Source organism: Lucilia sericata, unplaced genomic scaffold (genome assembly GCF_015586225.1).
Source record: "Lucilia sericata isolate MDLA Ls3-8-SP2 unplaced genomic scaffold, ASM1558622v1 Contig000002F_arrow, whole genome shotgun sequence".
In the NCBI taxonomy this organism is placed as follows: domain Eukaryota; kingdom Metazoa; phylum Arthropoda; class Insecta; order Diptera; family Calliphoridae; genus Lucilia; species Lucilia sericata.
The window spans coordinates 2,623,903-2,645,787 of record NW_023994043.1 but is presented as its reverse complement, the minus strand read 5'-3'; the positions used below and the strand labels follow the sequence as shown (position 1 = coordinate 2,645,787).

Sequence of the window (21,885 nt, the reverse complement as noted above, 5' to 3'; positions counted from 1 at the left end):
ATACGCTGGAAATTTTAGTAGTCAACTTATGAGATCTTTTACAGGATAGATATCGACCAGGAAGGCTATTATTGCTCGTCTTTTCCAAGACTAGATAGGTTCCCATTGGAAGGTCTGCTACAACTAGGCCCGACATAGACTAAAGTCAGTGTCTACTACACACCATCTTCTACGATAATAAATCCTAAAAACACATTGCTAGTGTTGATAAACAAAGAGACACTATTTGAGATGATTATTTCAAAATAGTCTCTAATATAATCGTGTAAGTTATGCAGACGAGCGGTAGATCACGTCATGAGTGCATACTGAACATAATGGATTGATAAAAACAAACTTCTAACTTACACAATGAGAATACCCAAAACATCGGGAACTGCGAGACATTGATACCGTGTTCAAATTTAACATTATAGTTTACATCCGTGGGAATATGAAGTTTCAAGGAATGCTGTAAGCTGGGATGTCTAGAACGGGTATGGAGATCTATGTACATTGCATACTCAGAAACCGAGATATATTACGGAGCGCTTTTCAGATTTTTGAGCATTTCAAAATCTGATAAATGCTACCTAAAAACTGAAATATCATAGCCCTCAGTTGTCTTGTGAAAATTGTAGTTCGTATTTTCTTTATCTTTTGTTATGAAATAAAAGAATTCATATATAAGCGGAACTTTTGTGACATATTAAATGAAATATACATATATTAATTTGTTTATACATTTAAAGAAACAATTGCAAGTATGTACTTGTGGTTTTTTGACAACTTGATTTCTCTTATTGGTTTTGTCATATTATTGTTTTGGTATTTCTTTTTTAATGTTTTACAACATGACAACAATGTCATTTAATCTTTTATTGTTTGTCATCACATCGCATCACATCACACCATTTTCTTGCATGCCACATCATTGTACCACTTTAATTGTTTTGTAATCAAGATACACTGTTGTGTATCAGAATTCACTTTTGTTTTTGGTTTATTCATTTGTTTTTTTTTACTTCAAAGCAATATTTTAATACTTTATCTTGAGAACAAAAGTTTTGTAAAAAAAAATTAAAAAAGTGGTGTGTATTTGTATACAATCTGTATTTTCAATTGTTCTTTATAATTGAAGTAGAAATTTCCGTTTCGTCTTTGATTACAAAAGTTAACCATGAGTCCTAAAACTAAATTATATGTCATAGTTTTTTTTTTATTTTTTGCAAATTATTCAATGATTAATGTGGTTTTCCCTCTACTCCACCCCATAAATTGATTTTAAATCCCAATTGGAAATTGGTTTGATTAAACCATTAGCATTTTGGTAAATTTGATTTATTGCTTCAACGTGTGTCCAACATTAAAGTAACGAACGAAATATTTTATCAGTTTTATTTAAGTTGAAATTGAAATCTATGCAGTCTATGGAAATACATAAAATTATTCATATACTGATGGTGGTGGTTGATCTAAATCACTTATACTCAGGCAAAGTTTAGAAAAAATATATATATTTTCATTGAAAAGGTATGATAAAAGGGGTGTGTGTATGTTAGAGGTACGAGTGTGGAATTTATGGAATTTTTATTTTATGAAATAGTAGTTCCTACAACTGGGCAGAGTTGTGGTTAATTAAAATTGAGAGCTGGGGTACATACATACTGCATTTTTCCTTTTTTTAATACAATTTAGGTTTTAAAGATCTTTTACAAGATTGTGTAAAGTTAGTTGTATTACATCAGAAGTAATTGCAATTGATAACTTTTAAATTAAAATTGTTAGTAATTGTAACTGAAATATCACACGAATTAAATTTAAAACGCAGGATTACGGTATCAACTAAACAAAATTCGACGAAAAAATTAGCACCAATGCAAAGCATGCAGAACACTATCTCGGTCATTGTCAAGATTTCTTCTAAATTGAATCCAAATATCTTACAGTGATGTTATTTCAGATATTATATTTCAAATAAACTCCGTCGTGAAACCTGAGTTTTGTTTATTTTAAAGTTAAAGATTTTTATATGTTATTTTAATTTTGTTTCGCTGAAGCTCTAACTTTGTCGTTTTCATTGCTTGTCAACCTTTGTTTCATGTAAACTTTTAACAAAACCTTTTGTGGTATATCAACATGTTGCCATTGTGTGTTAAGGCAACATGTTTATAAGCAAATACGAAACAAAATTACAGATAACATTTTTTGCCGTCTTATTAGAACAAACAAAAACAAAAGAAAATTTAAAATTCGAAAAACAGCAAATGTTAGAATTTATATGTTATAACTTTATTGTTATTTTACAAAATTTCTTTTTAAAATAAATTGTACTATAAAATAAAAAAATAAACTAAATAAAGTGTTCAACAAAAACTAAGAATAGCTATGTGTATAAGGAACCATGTATATGTTATAACCACAATAAAAAACAAAAGTATTTTAGATTGTAGAAGATCTAGTCTGTCTTTTCGTTAAAAGCACTGCCTCTGCGTAAATATTATCTAGTACTAAGATTCGTTTGATACATAAAATCTGAAAAATACTATATAGTTAACCCTAGCACATATAGTATCATATCATCGAGCTCGCATAAAAGGCTCTTATACGATACTCATATTAATATCAGAAACATATTGAATGTGTGAATATAATATTCGACATTGCCAAATATAACATTCTTTCTTGTTATACTCTACACCACTATAGTGGGGAGCTTATTATCAGATAGTGATTATCGGCTAAGAATCACTATCTGAGTAGATTGAGCTATGTCCGTCCGTCTATCAGTAGATCTATGTGTCCATGTAAACCTTGTGACTGAAAATGGTTGAAATCGGTCCATTATTTCGCCTAGCTCCCATACTACAGGGCCTCATTTTACCCTAGCCCCCATACAAAGTAACCTTCAGAAAATTATTTAAAGGTGAAAATTCAAGTTTAAACACTAGTATCGCAATGAAACTCTGCATAAATAACCTTAATGTCATCGCAAATCGCTCTACCAAAATTTATACGGATAGGACTATATTTACCTTTGCCTCCATATAACCTCTTTATGAAAATCCGTTTTTTTGGCAACAAATTGCTAAAATTTTTCGGCATTAAAATACTCACTGGTTGGGGTATCATTCTCACTTGTACTTTATTTTTGTCCTTTAAAAAAGATTTAGTTTAGTTCTATCGGTCAAGATCTGCTGGTGTTAAAGTTGGTCAAAGTTGGACATTTTGGTCATATATGGTTTTTTTCAAATGAGTGTAACTTTTTACCTATTAGTCCTAGCAAAAATTCAATGGAGTTAATATAGCGTTTTCTTCAAAGTTTCCAAAGCTTAAAGTTAAGCTTAAAACTGTGTTCAAAAGATAATTCTCAATACACAAAATCAAAACCGTTGACACGATATTACCGCCCACATTTTTTGTAGGACTATAAGTTATGTCAAGCATGTGCATTTGATTTAAGAAAATATCTTTAAAATTGAAAATATAATTACACAGTGCAACACGAAAAAAATAACCATATACGGACACTACTATATGATAAAATACCAAAAATATGAAGACCCGTGTCTTCCAGTTATGCACAAAGACAAGCACTTTTTTTGTTATAGGCCCCCAAAGATTTGGGGCCTCGGTGTCATTTTGGAAAAAATGGATAATTTTCTCAGGCTCATATCTTGCAAACCGTTCGGAATTTTTACTCTCTGAAAGAATGTTGTTGCTCTTATCACAAAGAACCAAAATTGTGAACATATGAAGTCAAAGAACGTTATCTTCATGATCAGAATCGCAAAAAGTATTTTTTTTTTAAATTTGTTTCTTTGTTCAGGTCTATAAGTAGCAAACCATTCAGAATTTAAGAAAACAATCAACTACAAAAATGTACCTAAGATCTGAATAAACAACTTTCTAGAACATATGAACTTCCTAGGAATGATAGGAAATTCGCAAAAGTGAAAAGTTTCTGAAAATTTGTATACCCACCATCAAAAAAGATGGGAGGTATATTGTTTTTGTAATTCCGTTTGTAAAATATTAAAATATTCGTCTAAGACCCATAAAAGTATATATATTCTGGGGCCTTGCCATTTCCGTCCGTCTATCTGTATATCTGTCCGTCTGTCTAGCGCCCAAATGGAAGTAGCCAGCGAGCTGATATTTTGCATTGATACTTTTAGTTGATACAGTTTGTTTGGTATTGAAAATGGGCAATATCGGTTTCACGATATAAGGCCCCTTCAGAAAATGACTTTATCGCTCATAACTGGCAAAGACAAGCATCAATAGCGGTGAAATTCGGCTCAAACATGTTTTACGTGAACTTTTATTTCTCTGCAAAATTTTATAAGGATCGGTCCATAATTGACCCTACCCCCATATAAGGCGCTCTTCAGAAAATGACTTTAACGCTCATTACTGACTTGAAAATGTGAGTACAGCGGTAAAATTATACATAAACAAGTTTTGTGTGAGCCAAAAACTCTCTATCAAATTGTATAAGGATGGGTCCATAATTGACCCTACCCCCCTATAAGGTCCCTTTCAGAAAATGACTTTAACGCTCATTACTGACTCAAAATGCGATTATAGCAGTGAAATTCTACATAATCAAGTTTTGTGCTAGCTAAAAACTTTTTACCAAATTTTATGTAATAGATAGCATTGTATCTCAATGTTGAAGTAAAGAAAAAACAAATGAAATTAAACAAATTTCAGGAAATTTTTCACTTTTGTAACTTACCTATCATAGTTCATATTTCTAGAAAGTTGTTTATTGAGATCTTAGGTACATTTTTGTAGTTGGTTGTTTTCTTAAATTTTGAACGGTTTGCTACTTATAGACCTGAACATGGAAAAAAATTACATGAAGATAACGTTCTTTCACCCCAATATATTCACAATTTGTTCATTATGATAAGAGCAACAAATCAAAATTCCGAAGGGTTTGCAAGATATGAACCTGAGAAAATTATCACTTTTTTCAAAAATGACACCGAGGCCCCAAATCTTTAGGAGCCTATAACTAAAAAAGTGCATGACTTTGGGCAAAACTGGAAGACACGGGTCCTCTTATTTTTGGTCTTTTATCATATAGTGGTATCCGTATATGGTTATTCATCCATGACTTAAAAAATTGCACACAGTGTTAATCAATAAATGCTAAAAAAAGGACAATTAGATGATTGTACTAATAATTCTATAATTTTCGGGATAGCAAAACTGAGCATTTGAAATTCATACTACAGATGGACATGCGAATACACGTTATAATTATAGTCCGACGACCACATCGTATCAATTTCAAAAGATGCGTTCTATTAAAAATTGAGGTTTTGTTTACTTTTGGATATATTTCAGTAGCGTTGTAAATATGTAAGAAAAATATCCTTTGAAACAAATTTTATAATTTGTTATCCCAGCTTAATGCACGTTTATGTGCAATTTAAATATTGTAAATATATAATTCGAATGGAAGTTATTAACTTAATCCAAATACATATGTAGTTGGTATTTTTAAAAATCATTACAGACTTTTTAAAAAGTTATGATATCACAAAATCGTTGAACATTTAGTATATAGGGTGTATACTAAATGTTCAACGATTTTGTGATATCATAACTTTTTAAAAAGTCTGTAATGATTTTTATAAATACCAACTACATCTGTATATCAATTATTTTGAGCGACATATTTTCCAGCGTAGATACTGCATAATAGATTGAATGCCATACTTCCATCATTGATTTCATAGGAAAAATCAAGAATGAGCTTAATTTCACATTTTAATAATGCTCCAAAAGAGCATTTGGTCCAAAAATGATTCCCAAGGTATAGTGGAACATTTGCTATTCATTCTGTGTTTGTTATTTTAAGAATTTTTATTTCTCTTTTGTTTGTTTTCTACTTTCATAATTTACCTCACTTCTGCCGATTTAATGACAGCCTTCGGTGGTGCATCCCAATAATTGGGTGCTGGTGGTACCCATTGTCTTATCATTTGATAATTGCCCTCGAGCAATTCCATGCTCTCGATGACTTCTTCGTCGGATTCATCATTGTTGCCGGCCAAACTGAAATTATCATCTGAATTCATGTTTGACATTTGTAAACATTACACAGTTAGTGGAAAACAAAGATAAGAAGAGGAGGAATCAAAACAAAATCGAATGTTGTTGCTGAGAAAATTACACAACACAAAGAACGAATACAGCGGATGCGGATGCGCACGCATAGAATAAACACACGAACACTTAATGGGATTACAAGACAACGACACAAAGAACGCACACTTGCAGCAACATCATTGATAAACAAACAAAGAAAAACGATGATGCTGCAACATTTCTTGGGAACATTTTTCTTTTGTTTTCTTTTTTGTTGAACTTTTTTTATAGAATTTTCTCAAGGTGATAAACTTGAGGTTTCCTTTCTCTTTTTCTTTTCTTCTATTATTGCTTTTTCTTTTGGTTTTCTTTTTAATGATTTTTTTCTTTATTTCACAATTTTAATTTGATTATTTTTCGTTATTTGTTAAAGATTTATTTCATTATTTTTGTTTAAATAAAATTACACCAAAATCATGTTTTGTAAATCACTGTATTTGTTGTTAATAAAATTCCAAAAAAAAAAAACAAGAAACGTAATCACGAAAACGTCAAATCAACCACTTTCATTTCAACATCAACATCTAAACCGTACCGCTCACGTTGCAATCGAATTTAATCTAATCGTTGAAATTTTCCAACATTTTTGTTTTGGCTCAAACTTTGTGTTGTCGTCGTCAGTCAGTCATTCACTTGAAAGAAAAACCTTCCACGTTTATTCGTTTGTATGTATTTTGCTACTGCTGTTTTTGTGTAGTTGCTGTTGTTGTTTTGCTAATGTTAGTGTTTTTGTTAATTTTTTTCTGGTTTGTTTTTCTTTTGCTTCTTCTTTTTCCACTTCGAATTCTTGTTTGCTCTGCTGCAATATCGACTAGAGAATGAATGAGAATACACAAGGGTAAATTTTGTACTTTTTGTTGTTGTTGCTGCTGTTGTGTTCATTTTTTTGCATCCCTTTTTCAATTCAGTTCAATGTCGTTGTCAACATTGTTTTTGTTGTTGTTATTTGTTGTCCATGACCGTGGTGAGTCTTTTCGTTATGCGTTTGCATGTGTGTTAGATAGACACCGTTAGTATGTGAGAGTGTTTGTGTCTATTGAGTTTTAGTTACTGTTTTGGTTTGATTTTTCTTTGTTTGTTTGTTGGTGTTTTGCTCATAAACACACGCATATACTTTTCACTGCATATTTACCGGCACCGGTATTTGTATGAATGTGTGTGTGTGTTTGCTGTGTGAAACACATACTTAAATTATGGGTTTTTTATTAAACAAAATAAGGGTTCATTCAGTTTTTACTTTTTATTCATTTTAACATTTTTTGCACTTTAATGTTTTTGTGTCTGATTTTTATTTTGGAGGGTGAGATTGAGGAGGTAGAATATGTTCGTATATACTGTGCATATTGTTAAAATTATATTGTGTTTTTGCTATTCGCCTTATGTGGCAAATAAACTACAAAATTTCCTTTCTCTTTGTTAAGTATTTGATACAATTATAAAACATAAAAAGTTTACAGTGGGACAATTACGATAAGTGAATAGGATAGTATAGTTTAATCAATCGATTATAGCGAACAGTCGAAATTCTGTAGGTCCTCTATTTCGAGTACTACCAAGGCATCAAAAACCGAGATAGCGACCCCAGTGCCAGTTTTGCTCTCGGGAACAGTGAATAAGATTTCGGGTTCTCATTCAGCATCGTAAGTTCCCTAGCACCAGCCAGAAGGTCATTCCTATTGAGGCGTTCCAAGGACAACATTTTGGGGCGCTTAGCTGGAAAATCAGTTCATTCCTCTGGACCACCAAGAAAGGGAGAGCAGACTAGGCATGAAAATCTGTTGCACTCAAGAATGTCTGGTAAGATTAAATACTGCATACTAGCTAAAAGCAGTCTTGACATCTTCATCTGCTCTGATTTCAGTGACTTCAGGGCTTCCCAAATTCTTTGATGATTTAATTGGTTGAAGGCGTTTTCTAAGACAACAATGACTAAATGGAATTATTGCTTGAATTCGCTGATCTGTTCCAAAATTATTCGAGGGACGCGATAAAGAAGAATGTGGCCTGAACACTGCATGTAGGGAACGATACGCAGTCCAGAATAATCTGGCACATTATCTTCTGGAATTTTAACTAGAGTTCTCCGCATCCATTACTTTGGAAATTTTTCAGCTTCCCATATGGCTTTAAATACGGGATGATGATAATTCGCCCTTATGCGAAGATTAGCTTTGATAATTATCTGAAGATACCGTCTACTCCTGGCGCTTTGCCGTTTATTTTGGGTATACAGGAGTGATTACTGCAGTATTATTGTATATAGAAACCGAAGGGCTAAATACCTCTATGAAATGTTCTTCTTAGTTACTCTTTGAGATTGGTCAAGAGTTTTCCATTTATATCCTTGGTAGGTGCAGACATATTCATTTCCTTTTCTATCATGCGACGTGAACAGTTACAGAAAGTTGCGATTTCTGCTTTCTCGGCGATTGCTTCGTACCATCTACGTTTATCTTATAGGCACATCCGCTTTACGCTGGTATTGAGGGTTCTGGACGTTTTTGGGCTCTACTTACATCACCACAGATTTTGGAAAATGCCACGGCATGCGCTTATGGGTTATGGTTTTCTCGGACTTCGCAAAATATTTATCTGCCACTTTGTAGTTTCAAGCGTTCAAATTCCCTTTCCCACTGCGCAAGCGTGCCAGTATGAAATAAAGTCTTTAGTAAGTGCCCGTTGTTTCATTACAAAAATCGTTGCCATAGTCGATAGTTAATTCATTAATTTCTACTGTTAAAGAAAAAGGGCGTTAATCGATGGGATGTTATCTGTGATGAACAGGTACGCCTGTCTTATGTGATTTGTATACTTCTAGCATGGAGAAACAGACGCATCCAAAACTAAATCAAATGCCTTAAAATTTTAAGAGACTCTTTCAACATATGAACGCTTACATTTTTTATAAAGCCCACTGTTAGTTCGAAAGGGATTATGACCAAAGCAAAATGAATATTTAAGTATTTGCGATCTCTCAATTCACAACAATAGAGAATATTTAAAATTAAATAAGTCCTTATGCAAGCACACTCATATTTAGATGTTTAAATCTAAAACCCTGCAGGTTAAAGGACAACATTATAACATACAATAATAACATAATAATAATTTCGACTTTAAATACATATAAGTATTAAGCTTCTTCACTGGGTTTACATGTAAGTTGGCAGTTCTTTAATAAAAAAAGTAGTCCCCAACGTTGCAGGGTTGTTGATTTTTCCACACGTATTTGTGAGCGCGTATTTTAATTTACTTACAATTCTCATATTAGCAGGACAACAAATACGATTGAGTAAAAGTATCACTAGTCCCCATACTTCCTGCAAATGATTTTTAAAATTTCACCCCTTAAGCTTCGCATTCACGGTAATTTAGGCACGTGCTTTGCTGCATACGAGTGTCTTTATGTCCTCTTCAATCGTATACAGGCAATATACAGTTGTACACTTTTTACTTCCAATTCCAACTGTCCGTACAGACAGACACATTCGTGCATTTACATTTACAGTAAAACTCAATATTAGATACAGTAGCGTTTGTTGAGAACACTAAGGTGGGAGAGAGCGTAGTCGTTAAGAAACAAAAGGGTGTCTGATTGGAATATGCCACTTTGAAAGCACACTTTCAGGGATGGTGGGTTAATGAATGACTCACACGATAGTGAAGGTAGCTTAAAACATTCATTTATTTCCAGAGCTCAAAATAAGCAAATGTGTTTGGGATTGTATTTGTATCTGTGCATTATTTTTAATAAATGTGTGTGTGTGTGTGTATGTAAAAGGAGTGATCATAAATTTTTATGAGATTCTTTTGAATATTTATTAGTATTTAACATGTCTAGCTGTAGAACGGAACATGTGTGCATTTAAGGAGTGTTATAAAATCACACAAGACTTGAAATAGTGAAAAATACACTGAAGAATAATAATTAAAATTAAAAATGGAACTAAATAAAAAAATATTTTTGAGGGGGGACAACTGGATTTTATAGTTCAACATAAGTTTCTAGATACATACATATGTATGTATATAGCAACATAAAAGGATACATAAGCTACTTACTTATTTAGGAATGAAACTTGCGGTGATGTTTAATATGAATAATCTTCAAATTTAGATAAATATTTTTATTTAAAGTTGTGGTGGTACCACTGATTATCCCACTCCCTAAGACACTTGAAGATCTAATCGTGACCTTAGCTTTGCTTCTGAGCTCAGTCTCAACCACTGAAGCATACATTCTCAGTGTTGCCACTGAAAAGGTCAGCTTCGTCACCTTTGAATGATGTCTCTATAATCTCCGCAGCTCGCTCCGATGACTTTACACTCTTTCCCAGACTACAGGTTGATGTTGTAACCGACCTATCTCTCTTCTGAGTATTAGTCGTGTTGACGGCAACATCTATTTATTGTCTCCAGGGACTGAACCATCCCAGAAACCCATCGACAGTGCTGTAAATTATGTTGAATTTGCTATACTCTGTCTGTGGCACCTGAGAAGGTCTGCCTTTGACACCTTGGCCAAAAAGACAAGGTGTCAAAGGCGTGTCTCGCCTTCTCCCCTTTCGTTCGATAGGTGTTTTTAATATCTCGGGGTCTTGCAGTTGACATCTTCTCCTACAGCTACTTGCCAAAAAAGCTGTTGAAAGTCTTCTGACGAATTCAACATTTGGTTTTCCTTAGCTTCGTCAGTAGGTTATGCAGAGTTCAAAGACCACAAATGAGTAATTTGAAACTTCCAGAAGACCCTCCACATTTAAGGTAGAAAGTTCCTCTCCTTCATGCGCAACTATGTATTCTGGCATACAGATAAGTACGGGCCACTTATCTGGCCCCATTACCTGTTCTGACGGTGATGACCGAAATATCCCGTCTCCATCGTTTCTCTTTCCTCATCATCCCACGTACAGACGGACCAGCCACGCAGTTCATTACCCTGACGCTGAGGAGAACTGTTAGCGATCGGTATATTTATATACTAGCTGTCTAGGCTAGTACCACTCACCTAGACCTTAAAAATGTCTTTCAATCAGTGAGAACATAATGCAAAAAGTAACCATTTAATTAAAATTCATCTCCAAAGATATCGTGATTCTTCTTTGAGATCAAAAGAGTCCCGATTATAATTTTAATATATGTACAATAAAAAATAATTCTTACGGATCAGGAAAGAGAACTACCTATTAGTATATCGTAGTATCGTATAAAAAATTTTAAATTTTAAAAATATTATTCAAACTAACGTTAACGTACAGTCGAAAATTTCGTTTAATAAGTTTCTATGAAAAATAAATTAATTAAAAAACTACAACATTTTTGTTCCATTTAAAAATCTTCTATAAGTTCGTAGTATATCGTGTTTAAATATATGAGGTTAAAAATGTTTATAAACATTGTATAATATTTAACTTTTTATGTTTACATCAAATGTTTCAATAAATCGCTAAAACGAAACATGTTGCATACAATATGCTACATATGAACAAAAGAAAGCAAAACTTGTACTTTTGAAAACATTTTGTTAATAAAATTTACGCATTTTTTTAAATAAAAAACAAATAAGCCAAATGGGTAAGTGTTTGTAACAACACACACACATGGACAAAACAAAAATACAAAAAAATAATAATAAACTTTCATGAGGCCAAAGAAATGAAATCCAAATTACAAACAACCCTTAGGCGCCAAAATGTATGCAACATTTAAAAGTCTTTCATTATTTATTATTAACATGTGCCTGTACTGTGTTGTTTGCCTGCCAATGATTAAGAGTGTGAGTGCTGCTGCAAAAGTGAAATTTGTTTGTGAGTTAAATGGCGCCACATGATGCCCGTTAACTTGAATTTCATTTATAACCACTTTTCGTTTTTTGCTTTAATGCTCATACTCATTCTCTTTTTGTTCAATTCTAATGCTTTCTCTTACTCTCACTCTCTCTCTTTTAAGCCATTAACACTTGAAGTTTTTATGTGGCTAAAACCACGTGGTTTTCCGTAGATTAAAAATGTAAAAGCTTCAAAACAGAAAACAAATATTGCGTTGTTATTGTAAGGATTGTTGTTTTGAAATAAAAGAAATGAAATGATATAAAATCACCCTTGCTGCATGAAATGGAAACAATAACAAACCAACACCGCAACCAGAAGAGTAGCAAACAAACAATATTTAACTTAACAATCCAACCAACCAAACATACATTCATCCATCTATCCAACCATTTTATGCAGACAACTGTAACCAATATTCTAAACGAAAAAAGCTACAATACTTAGAACAAGGGAATCCATTAATGGTCTTCATCTGGGTATAAATAAGTTGCAATATTTTTGTTTTTGCCATTGTCGTTGGTGACCAGGAAATCTTGATTGTGGTTCGAGCAAGTTTTAATCGTTTTCGTATGTAAAACATTAAATAAATTTTCATTTACAGTTAAACAATGGAATGGCATCGATGTTTCCTTGTATTTCTTTAATGGATATTTCCATACATCTGTACTTGAGTACACACACACATGAACATACTTATATTCAAAAGTATTTTATTCCCAGCAGTTTTGCAAGGAGTCAATTTATCTCTGTTACACAGTAAATATTTCCGAAAAGACTTTCTATATTTTAGCCAATTTGAGACGTACATTTATTTGCCTCCTTTTTAAAGTAGAAAAGCATTTAATTACCTCTTTATTGTCCACAAATTTTTTTATCTGTATGCTAGAAGAAGTCGTATGGGTAGAATAACTAAATCCGGACATGCAGCACGAACTGCTGGGCTGTTTAAATGTATTTCTAGAATCACTTTTTGAAGGAGTTGGAGCAAAATTATTTTATTTTAGAGCCGCCCGAACCACTTACTTATGAAGGGAGATTGTAAAAGCTGAACGATAAGAGTTTAAAAGTTTTTTGCCTTTACTTTCACACTAAATATTCGATGGATATTAGTTAGAAAGTTAATTTAAATACGTGCATATGTATTTAATATTTTAAGGACTTTAATTAGTAGAAATTTGATTTCAAAGTTTATTTACAGTAAACCTGCAATCGAAAAAATTTTTATTACAAATATAAGGATGGCCAGACCAGCCAAAATCATTAGAATACTAAGTTTAATGTACCACGAAGACTGTGGGTTAACTTAACAAGAGCATGTAAAATTATCGGGTAATATTGAAGCAGCAATGTAAAAAGTTAGCAAGCAGCAGGATTCATTCAACAGCAAGGTAATTGAGTAGTCTACAAATTAGAGAAGAAATACCAAGAAAGACGAAGTTGCATGCCCGAAAAAATGCATGTAGCCCATCTAGTCAAAAAAACACCAAATATCCGTAGAGTTAAGATATTGGCACTATACTTACTTTGATCTGCTGAAATTCGACCATAACATAGAACCTGCACAGAAATTTTGCTTTACGCGCTTTATAGTTGATATGAACGATGATTGATGGAAACCGCGTTAAAGGAGGTTATCCACTTCATAGGTGAATCCTTCGATAGTAAACTGTATACACTGGCGGTATGCAATGACATCGAAGGCGAGTTCAATAACGTGGACACTGATACTCTTATCCAATCTTTAGACCATTTTGCCTCCTTTACTATTAATAGCCTCTTAAGGACCCTAACCGAGAATGGACTTAGTTCTGTCTGCTATGTAGACGATGTCTTAATACTTCTAAGGGGAAAGGATCCAAATTACTTGTATAGAAGAGCTGAGGAGGCTCTGAATACGGCCTTGAGCTGGACTCAACCGAGAGGCCTCAATGTTAACAAGGCAAAGACGGAAAACTGTCTTTTCACAAGAAAGGCAAAAATTTCTGAGTATATTGAACCCTGCATCCTGGGCAAGACGATTCCGGTATCAGGCAGAGTTAACTACTTAGGTGTAATCATTGACCGGAATCTTTAGGCATAAAGTGGGGTCTTTGTCCTACTATAACACATTGGCTTTATAAAAGTGTATTTAGACCAATTTTAGCTAATGCTTGAATAATCTGGTGGACTTCTTTGGACAAAAAGTGTAATATCAAACTACTACAGGCAGTTCAGCGTAAGTACTTGCTACTTGGGTATAACTGGCGCCAAGAGTACTACGTCAACTAAGGCTCTGGAAAAGTTGCTAGATATTCCGCCCATTGAAATCTATCTTTTCAGAAGAAAAGCAAAAATTTCTGAGTATACTGAACCCTGCATCCTGGGCAAGACGATTCCGGTATCAGACAGAGTTAAGTACTTAGGTGTAATCATTGACCGGAATCTTTAGGCATAAAGTGGGGTCTTTGTCCTACTATAACACATTGGCTTTATAAAAGTGTATTTAGACCAATTTTAGCTAATGCTTGAATAATCTGGTGGACTTCTTGGACAAACTACTAAAGGCAGTTCAGCGTAAGTACTTGCTACTTGGGTATAACTGGTGCCAAGAGTGCTACGTCAACTAAGGCTCTGGAAACGTTGCTAGATATTCCACCCATTGAAACATAATTAAGATATGAGGCGGCACTTACAGCCGAACGTCTCATAACTTTAGGCGAACTGGCCAAAATCGGTTATAGGACATGTCATCAATGTATAATGGACTCATTGGAAGACTATACACAAAACTAATCACAATCCGATCGCATACCCGACACGGAATATGTCGGAAGAAGACAGTGAAACTCTTGAGCTACTGTCAGGCATTAGATCCAAATATCTTGCGAGTGATAATATTGCAGATCTAACATTCCTCACGAACACTGATGGGAAAATGATTAGGAATTTCGTCCAGGAAAATGAGTTTCTGAACATTGAAAGATACTACATTCAGTTAACACAATGTTTTTTTTACCAAAAGTTTTCTTCCATGAAAAGGAGCGCACAACGGGCCCGATAGTGGACTAAATATATTTTTCGTATTTGATGTAATATACATCCTCCTATCAACCTAACCTAGTTTATACGTTGTCCCGTCCGATTACTATTTGTTCGATCGAGGCAGAACACTTTATCTGGGATTTAAGGCAATTACAAATGAGTGTATTATAACTTTAACACTTAAAAAAGCAAGGTGAACGATCAAATTCCATATATTTGACCTCATAAAATTCCCATTATAAAATTCTTAACGTTTAAAGCTGGCTTAAAAATAGTTCGACATGAAAAATTTTTATAGGAACTTAAAACAATAAGTCAAATTTCATGAGGAACGGTTCATATTGGATTCAAGCCCAAGTATAGCGATATCATTCGACAGAAACAAGTTTTATAGAATTCAAAAATGTTCAACTAAATTCTATGAGGTTCTTTCTAATCCAGAAGTCATCCTGATGTCCATATTACTATCGATATACCATACTATATTGGATAATATACAATACTATATTGGCTCGATTCGTGAAAGTCATATAAGTACATATGTACTATACATTTGTATATAAGTATATTTAGAGACACCTTCAGAAATTCACTTTCAATTTATAGCACAAGTTTTAAAGGTAAAGTTTGTTTCAACATATTTAACTTCACTAATCACTTCCTGAGACATAACATTACCCTATAAACAGTACAGTGTAAATTCGCAACAAAACTTGTTACTTGAAAATTTAATTAAAATTTAAAAATCGCCTTAACAAAAAGAGAGAATAAAATATTTTAAAATTTTACTTTCAAATAAAGAAAATAAAATCAAGTAAAAACATCCCCAAAAGGCATAAAAAATCTCCATATTTTTTTTTTCTTGTAATCAACAACAAAACGAAATACAAATTGTAAACAAATACTTGTATAAAAATAATTACACAACGCACGTTTTAAGTTTTATTTATTTTTTCCATTCAATTCCTAAGTCTCCCCAAAAATACAGTAATCAACTACAATTTTAACATCATCATGCTTCGACAGACAATTTTCATGTTTCCCATCATGTTGAACCCCAGTTAGTATTTGTTGCTGCTGTTTTCTACTAACAACTAATTCTATTTGCTTAAAAAGTGAATGTCAAATACTCAGAAAATTTGAAAAACCACACACTTTCAAAACAACCATAAACAATACATAACTTCCGTCCCTTCTTAGACCACCTTCTATTTCCTGTCGTTCCTTTTTATATGTAGATGTTTCGTTTTGACTTGCATTGCCAAGGACCAAATGCTAGTAAAAAAACAAAGTTTATTTTAACTTGATTTTGGTTTCTATTTGTACAATACAATTTCCTAATTCTATTTTTGTTTACAATTTACGATTTGAAATTTATATTTGTTGCGTAAAAACGAAAAATTTACCCCTCGAAATGGGGTTGTAAATGTTTGATTTCCAGTCTAATCGTTGAGACGTGGGGATCGTTATTTTAATTTGTTGAGTTTGCGATATGACACGTTTAACTCTAATTCAATAGAAGAAATGCGTGTTTTGATAAAGTTAATGTGTGTAAAACGAGTGCATATCTTTTTTCTATCGATAATTTTGTTCAAATAATATTCAACTGAAGATATGTAAGAGGACAATAAATTAAATTCAATTGTTGACATATTACACGTGGATTGTGTTTGGAGTAGCAGATAAAAATGTATGTGTGTGTGTTTTTAATTTTTGTCAACTCCCTTAAGTTCGAGTATTGTTTGTCTTTGTAGAAAATGCGTAAATTAGTATAAAAATTTATATTTTTATTTCTTTAACTATAAGTTTTCAAAATAATTACTGTCTGTTTATTTGTTTCAACTTAAAGGAGTTATATTTATACTCCAAATATTTAATTTACTTTCAATTGCAACATGTTGCTAGCAACATATTCAACATTACAACATTTAAAACTAAAAAGACAAAAATTTTCATTTAAACGTTTAAAAGCGTCGCAAACAGTGAAATTTGCACATTTAAGATTTTCCTTTGAATTTGTTACAAAGTGTATGGGATTTTATTTGCATAATCCAGATATATTTGATCGCCTTTTTAAACTGACAAAACTTAGTTTAAGTTTTCTCTTTTAAATACTAAAGTAAGAGGTTCAAGTTTGCTCACGATGGCTTGGGCAAACTCCCCTTAATATTAATAACTTTTGTTTTATTGAGTTATACGAATAAATAAGATAAATTTATATTAAAAACTTAAGTAATCTCACGCCGAATTATTTTTTTCAGCTCTAAAATTTTCAAAATAAAGTTACGTTATTATACCCTCCATCAGTGATGATATAGGGTATATAAGTTTGTCATTCCAAGAAATATTCATCTCAGACCCAAACACGCTCACGTTAAAACTAAGCAATAGAAATCAGACAAATTCTCTGAAAATGATTGCCCTAAGCAGTATTGAAAAATCAGCAAAATCGGTTCACAATGTAAAAAGTAATTTGTAAAAATTTCCGACTACCTCGCAAAAATTACGATATTATTCGAATTCTTAAGTAGTTTTCTCAGAAACTACTGCCGATACATGATTCAATTAATTTCGTCACTCTTTATTTTTTTACGCAAGGATCATTTATGTGGAAAATTACAACAATCGAACCAAAAACTCCCGTAGCACCCATACAAAGGTATGTATTCTCGGAAATGGATTTATCATTAATAACTCCCTTAAAAATACCTGTATCGGCCCATAATTGGACTTAAATGTGCATAACTCATTAAGCAGTGTGTATACATATCAGACTTGGGGGGTAATGACTATATTTTCAAATACAATTACATTTGAAGTAATTGTAATTGAAGCATTACCAATTACAAGTAATTGAAGCATTACTAATTATTACTTGTAATTGTAATTAAAGGTTTGTCAATTGCAATTACTTGTAATTTTGTCAGTTACAATTACTTGAAATTGTAATTTAAGTTTTGACAATTAACATTTACTTGTAATTGTGAATTTTGTTCCTTATAATTAGATGTAATTTGTAATTAGTAATACCTGAATTTTAATTACAAGTAATTTTAATTGGAAACTTCAATTAAAATTACAAGTAATGTAATTGGGAAAACTTCAATTACAATTACAAGTAGTTGTAATTGGTTATTGCTCAGTTACACATTACAAGTAATTGTAATTGACCATGTAATGAATTACTTTGTGTAATCATTATCCCCCATGTCTGATACATTACTCTGCAAAACAATTTTCGGGTCGGTCTATATTTGGGCATAACTCCCATATAAGCAAAATTTTAATTTTAACAAATTTATTAAATACGTATCTAAATATATTTCGATGGGTTTTCATAAAAAGTAGTTTACTGGTGGATCATAGAAAGTAGTTTAAGATCCGGCATTAAGGGTGAATATACATATGTATGTAAACGAAGCTCAATGTTGAAGTACTAGGGTTGTCATTCGAATAAAAGTTATTCGATTAATCGAGGAAAGAAATGTTTTTCTTCGAAAGAATAAAAAATTTCCAATTTAGAATAAAGTATAATTAGAAAAATTTTTGTCGATTAATCGAATATTCAAATAATATTTCAACGTTACTTTTTATGAATATTTTTTTATATGTATATAGTATTGAAATTATGTTAATATTTTGTAAAACAAATCTAAATATAAAGATATGTTATAATTGAAACAAAACTTTTACTACTTTTTGCAGTTTATAAAAATTTTTGTTTTGCAAAGTTAAAATAAAATGGTTTTAGTGTTAAGACTGATTCTCTTCATTTTTTTAAATGTTTGAAATAAGTGAAATAGATAAATATTAATTAATTTGTTTCTTTAAGTATCTGTCTTTTCACAAGAAAGACAACAATTTCTAAGTATACTGAATTCTGTTTCCAGAGTGTAACCCTTCGCTTAAAATGGAGACACCACATAGAGGATAGAATCAAAAAGGCACATCGGGCGATATGTAGGAGAACTATACGCACGAAATGGGATCTTAGTCCTACTATGACAGTGTAGTGTAATTAGTGTGTAATTAGACTAATTCTAGCTTATGCCTCAATTATCTGGTTGACTTCTTTGGACAAAAAGTGTAATATCAAACTACAACAGGGAGTTCAGCGTAAATGATGCTTGGGTACAAGTAGTGCCATAATCACAACGTCAATCAATGCTCTAGAAACGTTGCTAGATATTCCACCCATTGAAACATATTTAAGATATGAGGCGGCACTTGCAACCGATCGGCTCAAAACTTTAGGTAAACTGGCCAAAAGCGGTTATAGGACATGCCATCAATGTACACTGTTATTTTTTTACCAAGAAACCTTTTTCTTCCATGAAATGCAGCGCACAACAGGACCGATAGTGGCCTAGATATTAGTGTTATTATCGATTTTATTGCATATTGCCCCACATAAAGCATTTTTAAGAAAATCGGTTTTTGAACATCTCTGTTTTAAGAATAACATCAATAACTTAGTCAGTAAAAACTAAATTGCGTTTTAAACAGAATAACATAATTTTGTAATACATTATTAAGTAGTACGATTTTTTTAATCGAAACAGTTTGTTAAAACTTCTACAAAACAGGTTAGTTAAACATCATATATATCATTATAAAGGCCTAAGCTTCCACTTTTAAATCCGTTGAGAAATTAAAAATGGGTTGAGATTCAACTAAGTTACTGATTTATAAGTATATTAATGAACGAAAACTGTTTTTACCCGTATCTTAAGATTTTGAAGGTATTTGACAAGTTTTATTTATATTTTATTAAATTATTCGAACAAAAACTTTTATTCGTTCGAATAATCGAATAATTTTTAAAATTTAATCGACTACTCAAATGAAAAATATAGTACATTTTTATTCGAATAATTTTAAACACGAATAATTGACAACACTATTAAGTACATATTGTAAAGTGATTAAACGTTATTCGGTTAACCGATTAATTTTTTGATTTATTGCTCTAATAATTATAAATTGCCAAATTTCAGATGACAAATAAATCGGTTAATTTATTTTAACTCCGATTAGTCAAAATTCACTTTTCTACGTTTTCTTTTTTAATTAAGAATTATTGGTTCTACAATTAGTTCTACTAGTTCTTTCTGCGTATTGAGACTTATGAATTTTATTCAGAATTATCAGAATCGGAACTGGCTCTGTGGAATTGTTTTGTTGTCGACACCCAGTCCATGTAACGATTCTGGGGCTAGTAGTTAGTTAAATTACTTTGGTTCCATTATATGGGAGCTATGTTCGAATATGGACCGATACAAATTAGTGTAGCGATTTAAGTTCATTAAAGTTTTGTCTATATAGAATTTCAAAGCAGTAGTGATATTTTTAATCATATATGACCGTTAAAATATGTTTATAAAGGGGATCATATAAGGGTACTAGGATCAAATAAAGCCCATGTCCGCCATTCTTTAATATACAATTTTTAAATAACTTGTTCAAAATTTTCTACAGACCGTCTGCATTATTGGAATGAGTCTAGTAATGACTTGCAAATAATGTTATATGGGCAATTCCATGAAAAGGTAAATCACGACTGAAAAAATAAAACCCCTATAACTTTTGCATTTTTGAAGATAATTAAACAAAATTGGTACATGATCTTTTGTAGCACCAAAGACGAAGGCTGTTGAAAATTTTTGAAATCGGTCTATTTTTACACCTCGCCCCCATACAAACGGACCCGCAAATATCACTTTTTTGCTCTTAATTCTGTTAATTGTAATACTATTCCTTCCAAATCTATAATGTATATAAGCCTAAACTATTATGACGATTTTCATAACGATTGGACCTCATTTGACCCTAGTTCCATTCAAAGTTTAATTTCAGAAAAATACTTAAACGTCCATAACTTACTTATAAACACTAGTATTATAATAAAATTTGGCACAAATAAGTTTTATATGAATAAAAGTCCAACCCCAATTTTATGAGGATCATATTTGACCCTAATTGCCATATAACTTCTGTTTTTTAATTTTATCTATAAATTGCTTAAACATTTATATGGGTCGGCCATGTCCGACTAAACTTTGTTTTCCAAGTACTCCCATTTTTATCAAATCTATACCAATCTGAAGGCGTACGAACGTCACATACAGTTGCATGGAATTGCCCATATGTACGTACTTGACATTTTATTTTCTAATTCTTTTCTTACACAAACGAAAAAAAGTTTTTGTAAAAACTAATAGAAGACGCAGTGGACGTATCCTCGTAGGCTCTTTATCAATCTTATCAATCGAAAAAGTTACGAATTAGAAAAAAATGTATGTTATTGTTAAGTTGTTAATAAAATATGTATTGCGTAAATCGAGGATTAGTTGTATGTATATATTCAAAGCTGCCAGTAATAATATGGTCATGTTTAGCATTAAGTACTTGTTAAATTAATGATTAAAATAAATAAATCTCTACTATAAATTGTGCAATAATTAATTAAATTATAACATCTATCTGCACGCTTGCAAGTAGCATCTCCTTAATAACATTGAGGTTTTTCTTATATGACTAAATTTAATAACAAATTGCTTTTAGCAAATAGTTGACGAAATACTTGTTTTCCTAAAATTTTAAATAAATTATACTCAACAAGCATTAATTGAAAATAGTAATAAGCAACATGTACAGGAAATGATAAACATCTTTGTTGACAACAGTTGTCAAAAGGCTGTCATTTGAATGAGTGAGAAAATAATGTTGTCAATGCTTTAGTTAAGTAACCAAGTATTTATTTATCTTTATAAGAAACTTTGACAATGTGAATTAGTATGAGTTATTTTAATACTTTGCCAATGTTTTTACATAATAATTATTATCTCAACTTGTGAATTTCAAAAATGTTAATTTCCTCTTTTAACAGATT

The 21,885-nt window shown here is 31.9% G+C and overlaps 1 protein-coding gene across 2 annotated transcripts in view; it reads right to left on the bottom strand.

Annotated features, from left to right (window-relative positions):
- Positions 1-21,885, bottom strand: part of LOC119616256 (protein prickle) — a 242,246-nt gene that overhangs the window by 151,953 nt on the left and 68,408 nt on the right. The window contains exon 1 of one of the 2 annotated variants that reach the window (XM_037972602.1): positions 5,899-6,789. The exons of the other annotated variant lie outside the window; for it this stretch is intronic. Within the exon in view, the coding sequence (XP_037828530.1) occupies positions 5,899-6,083 (185 nt within the window). The 5' untranslated portion in view covers positions 6,084-6,789. Of the gene's footprint in view, positions 1-5,898; positions 6,790-21,885 lie in introns of those variants that run through there. 2 annotated transcript variants of the gene reach the window in all.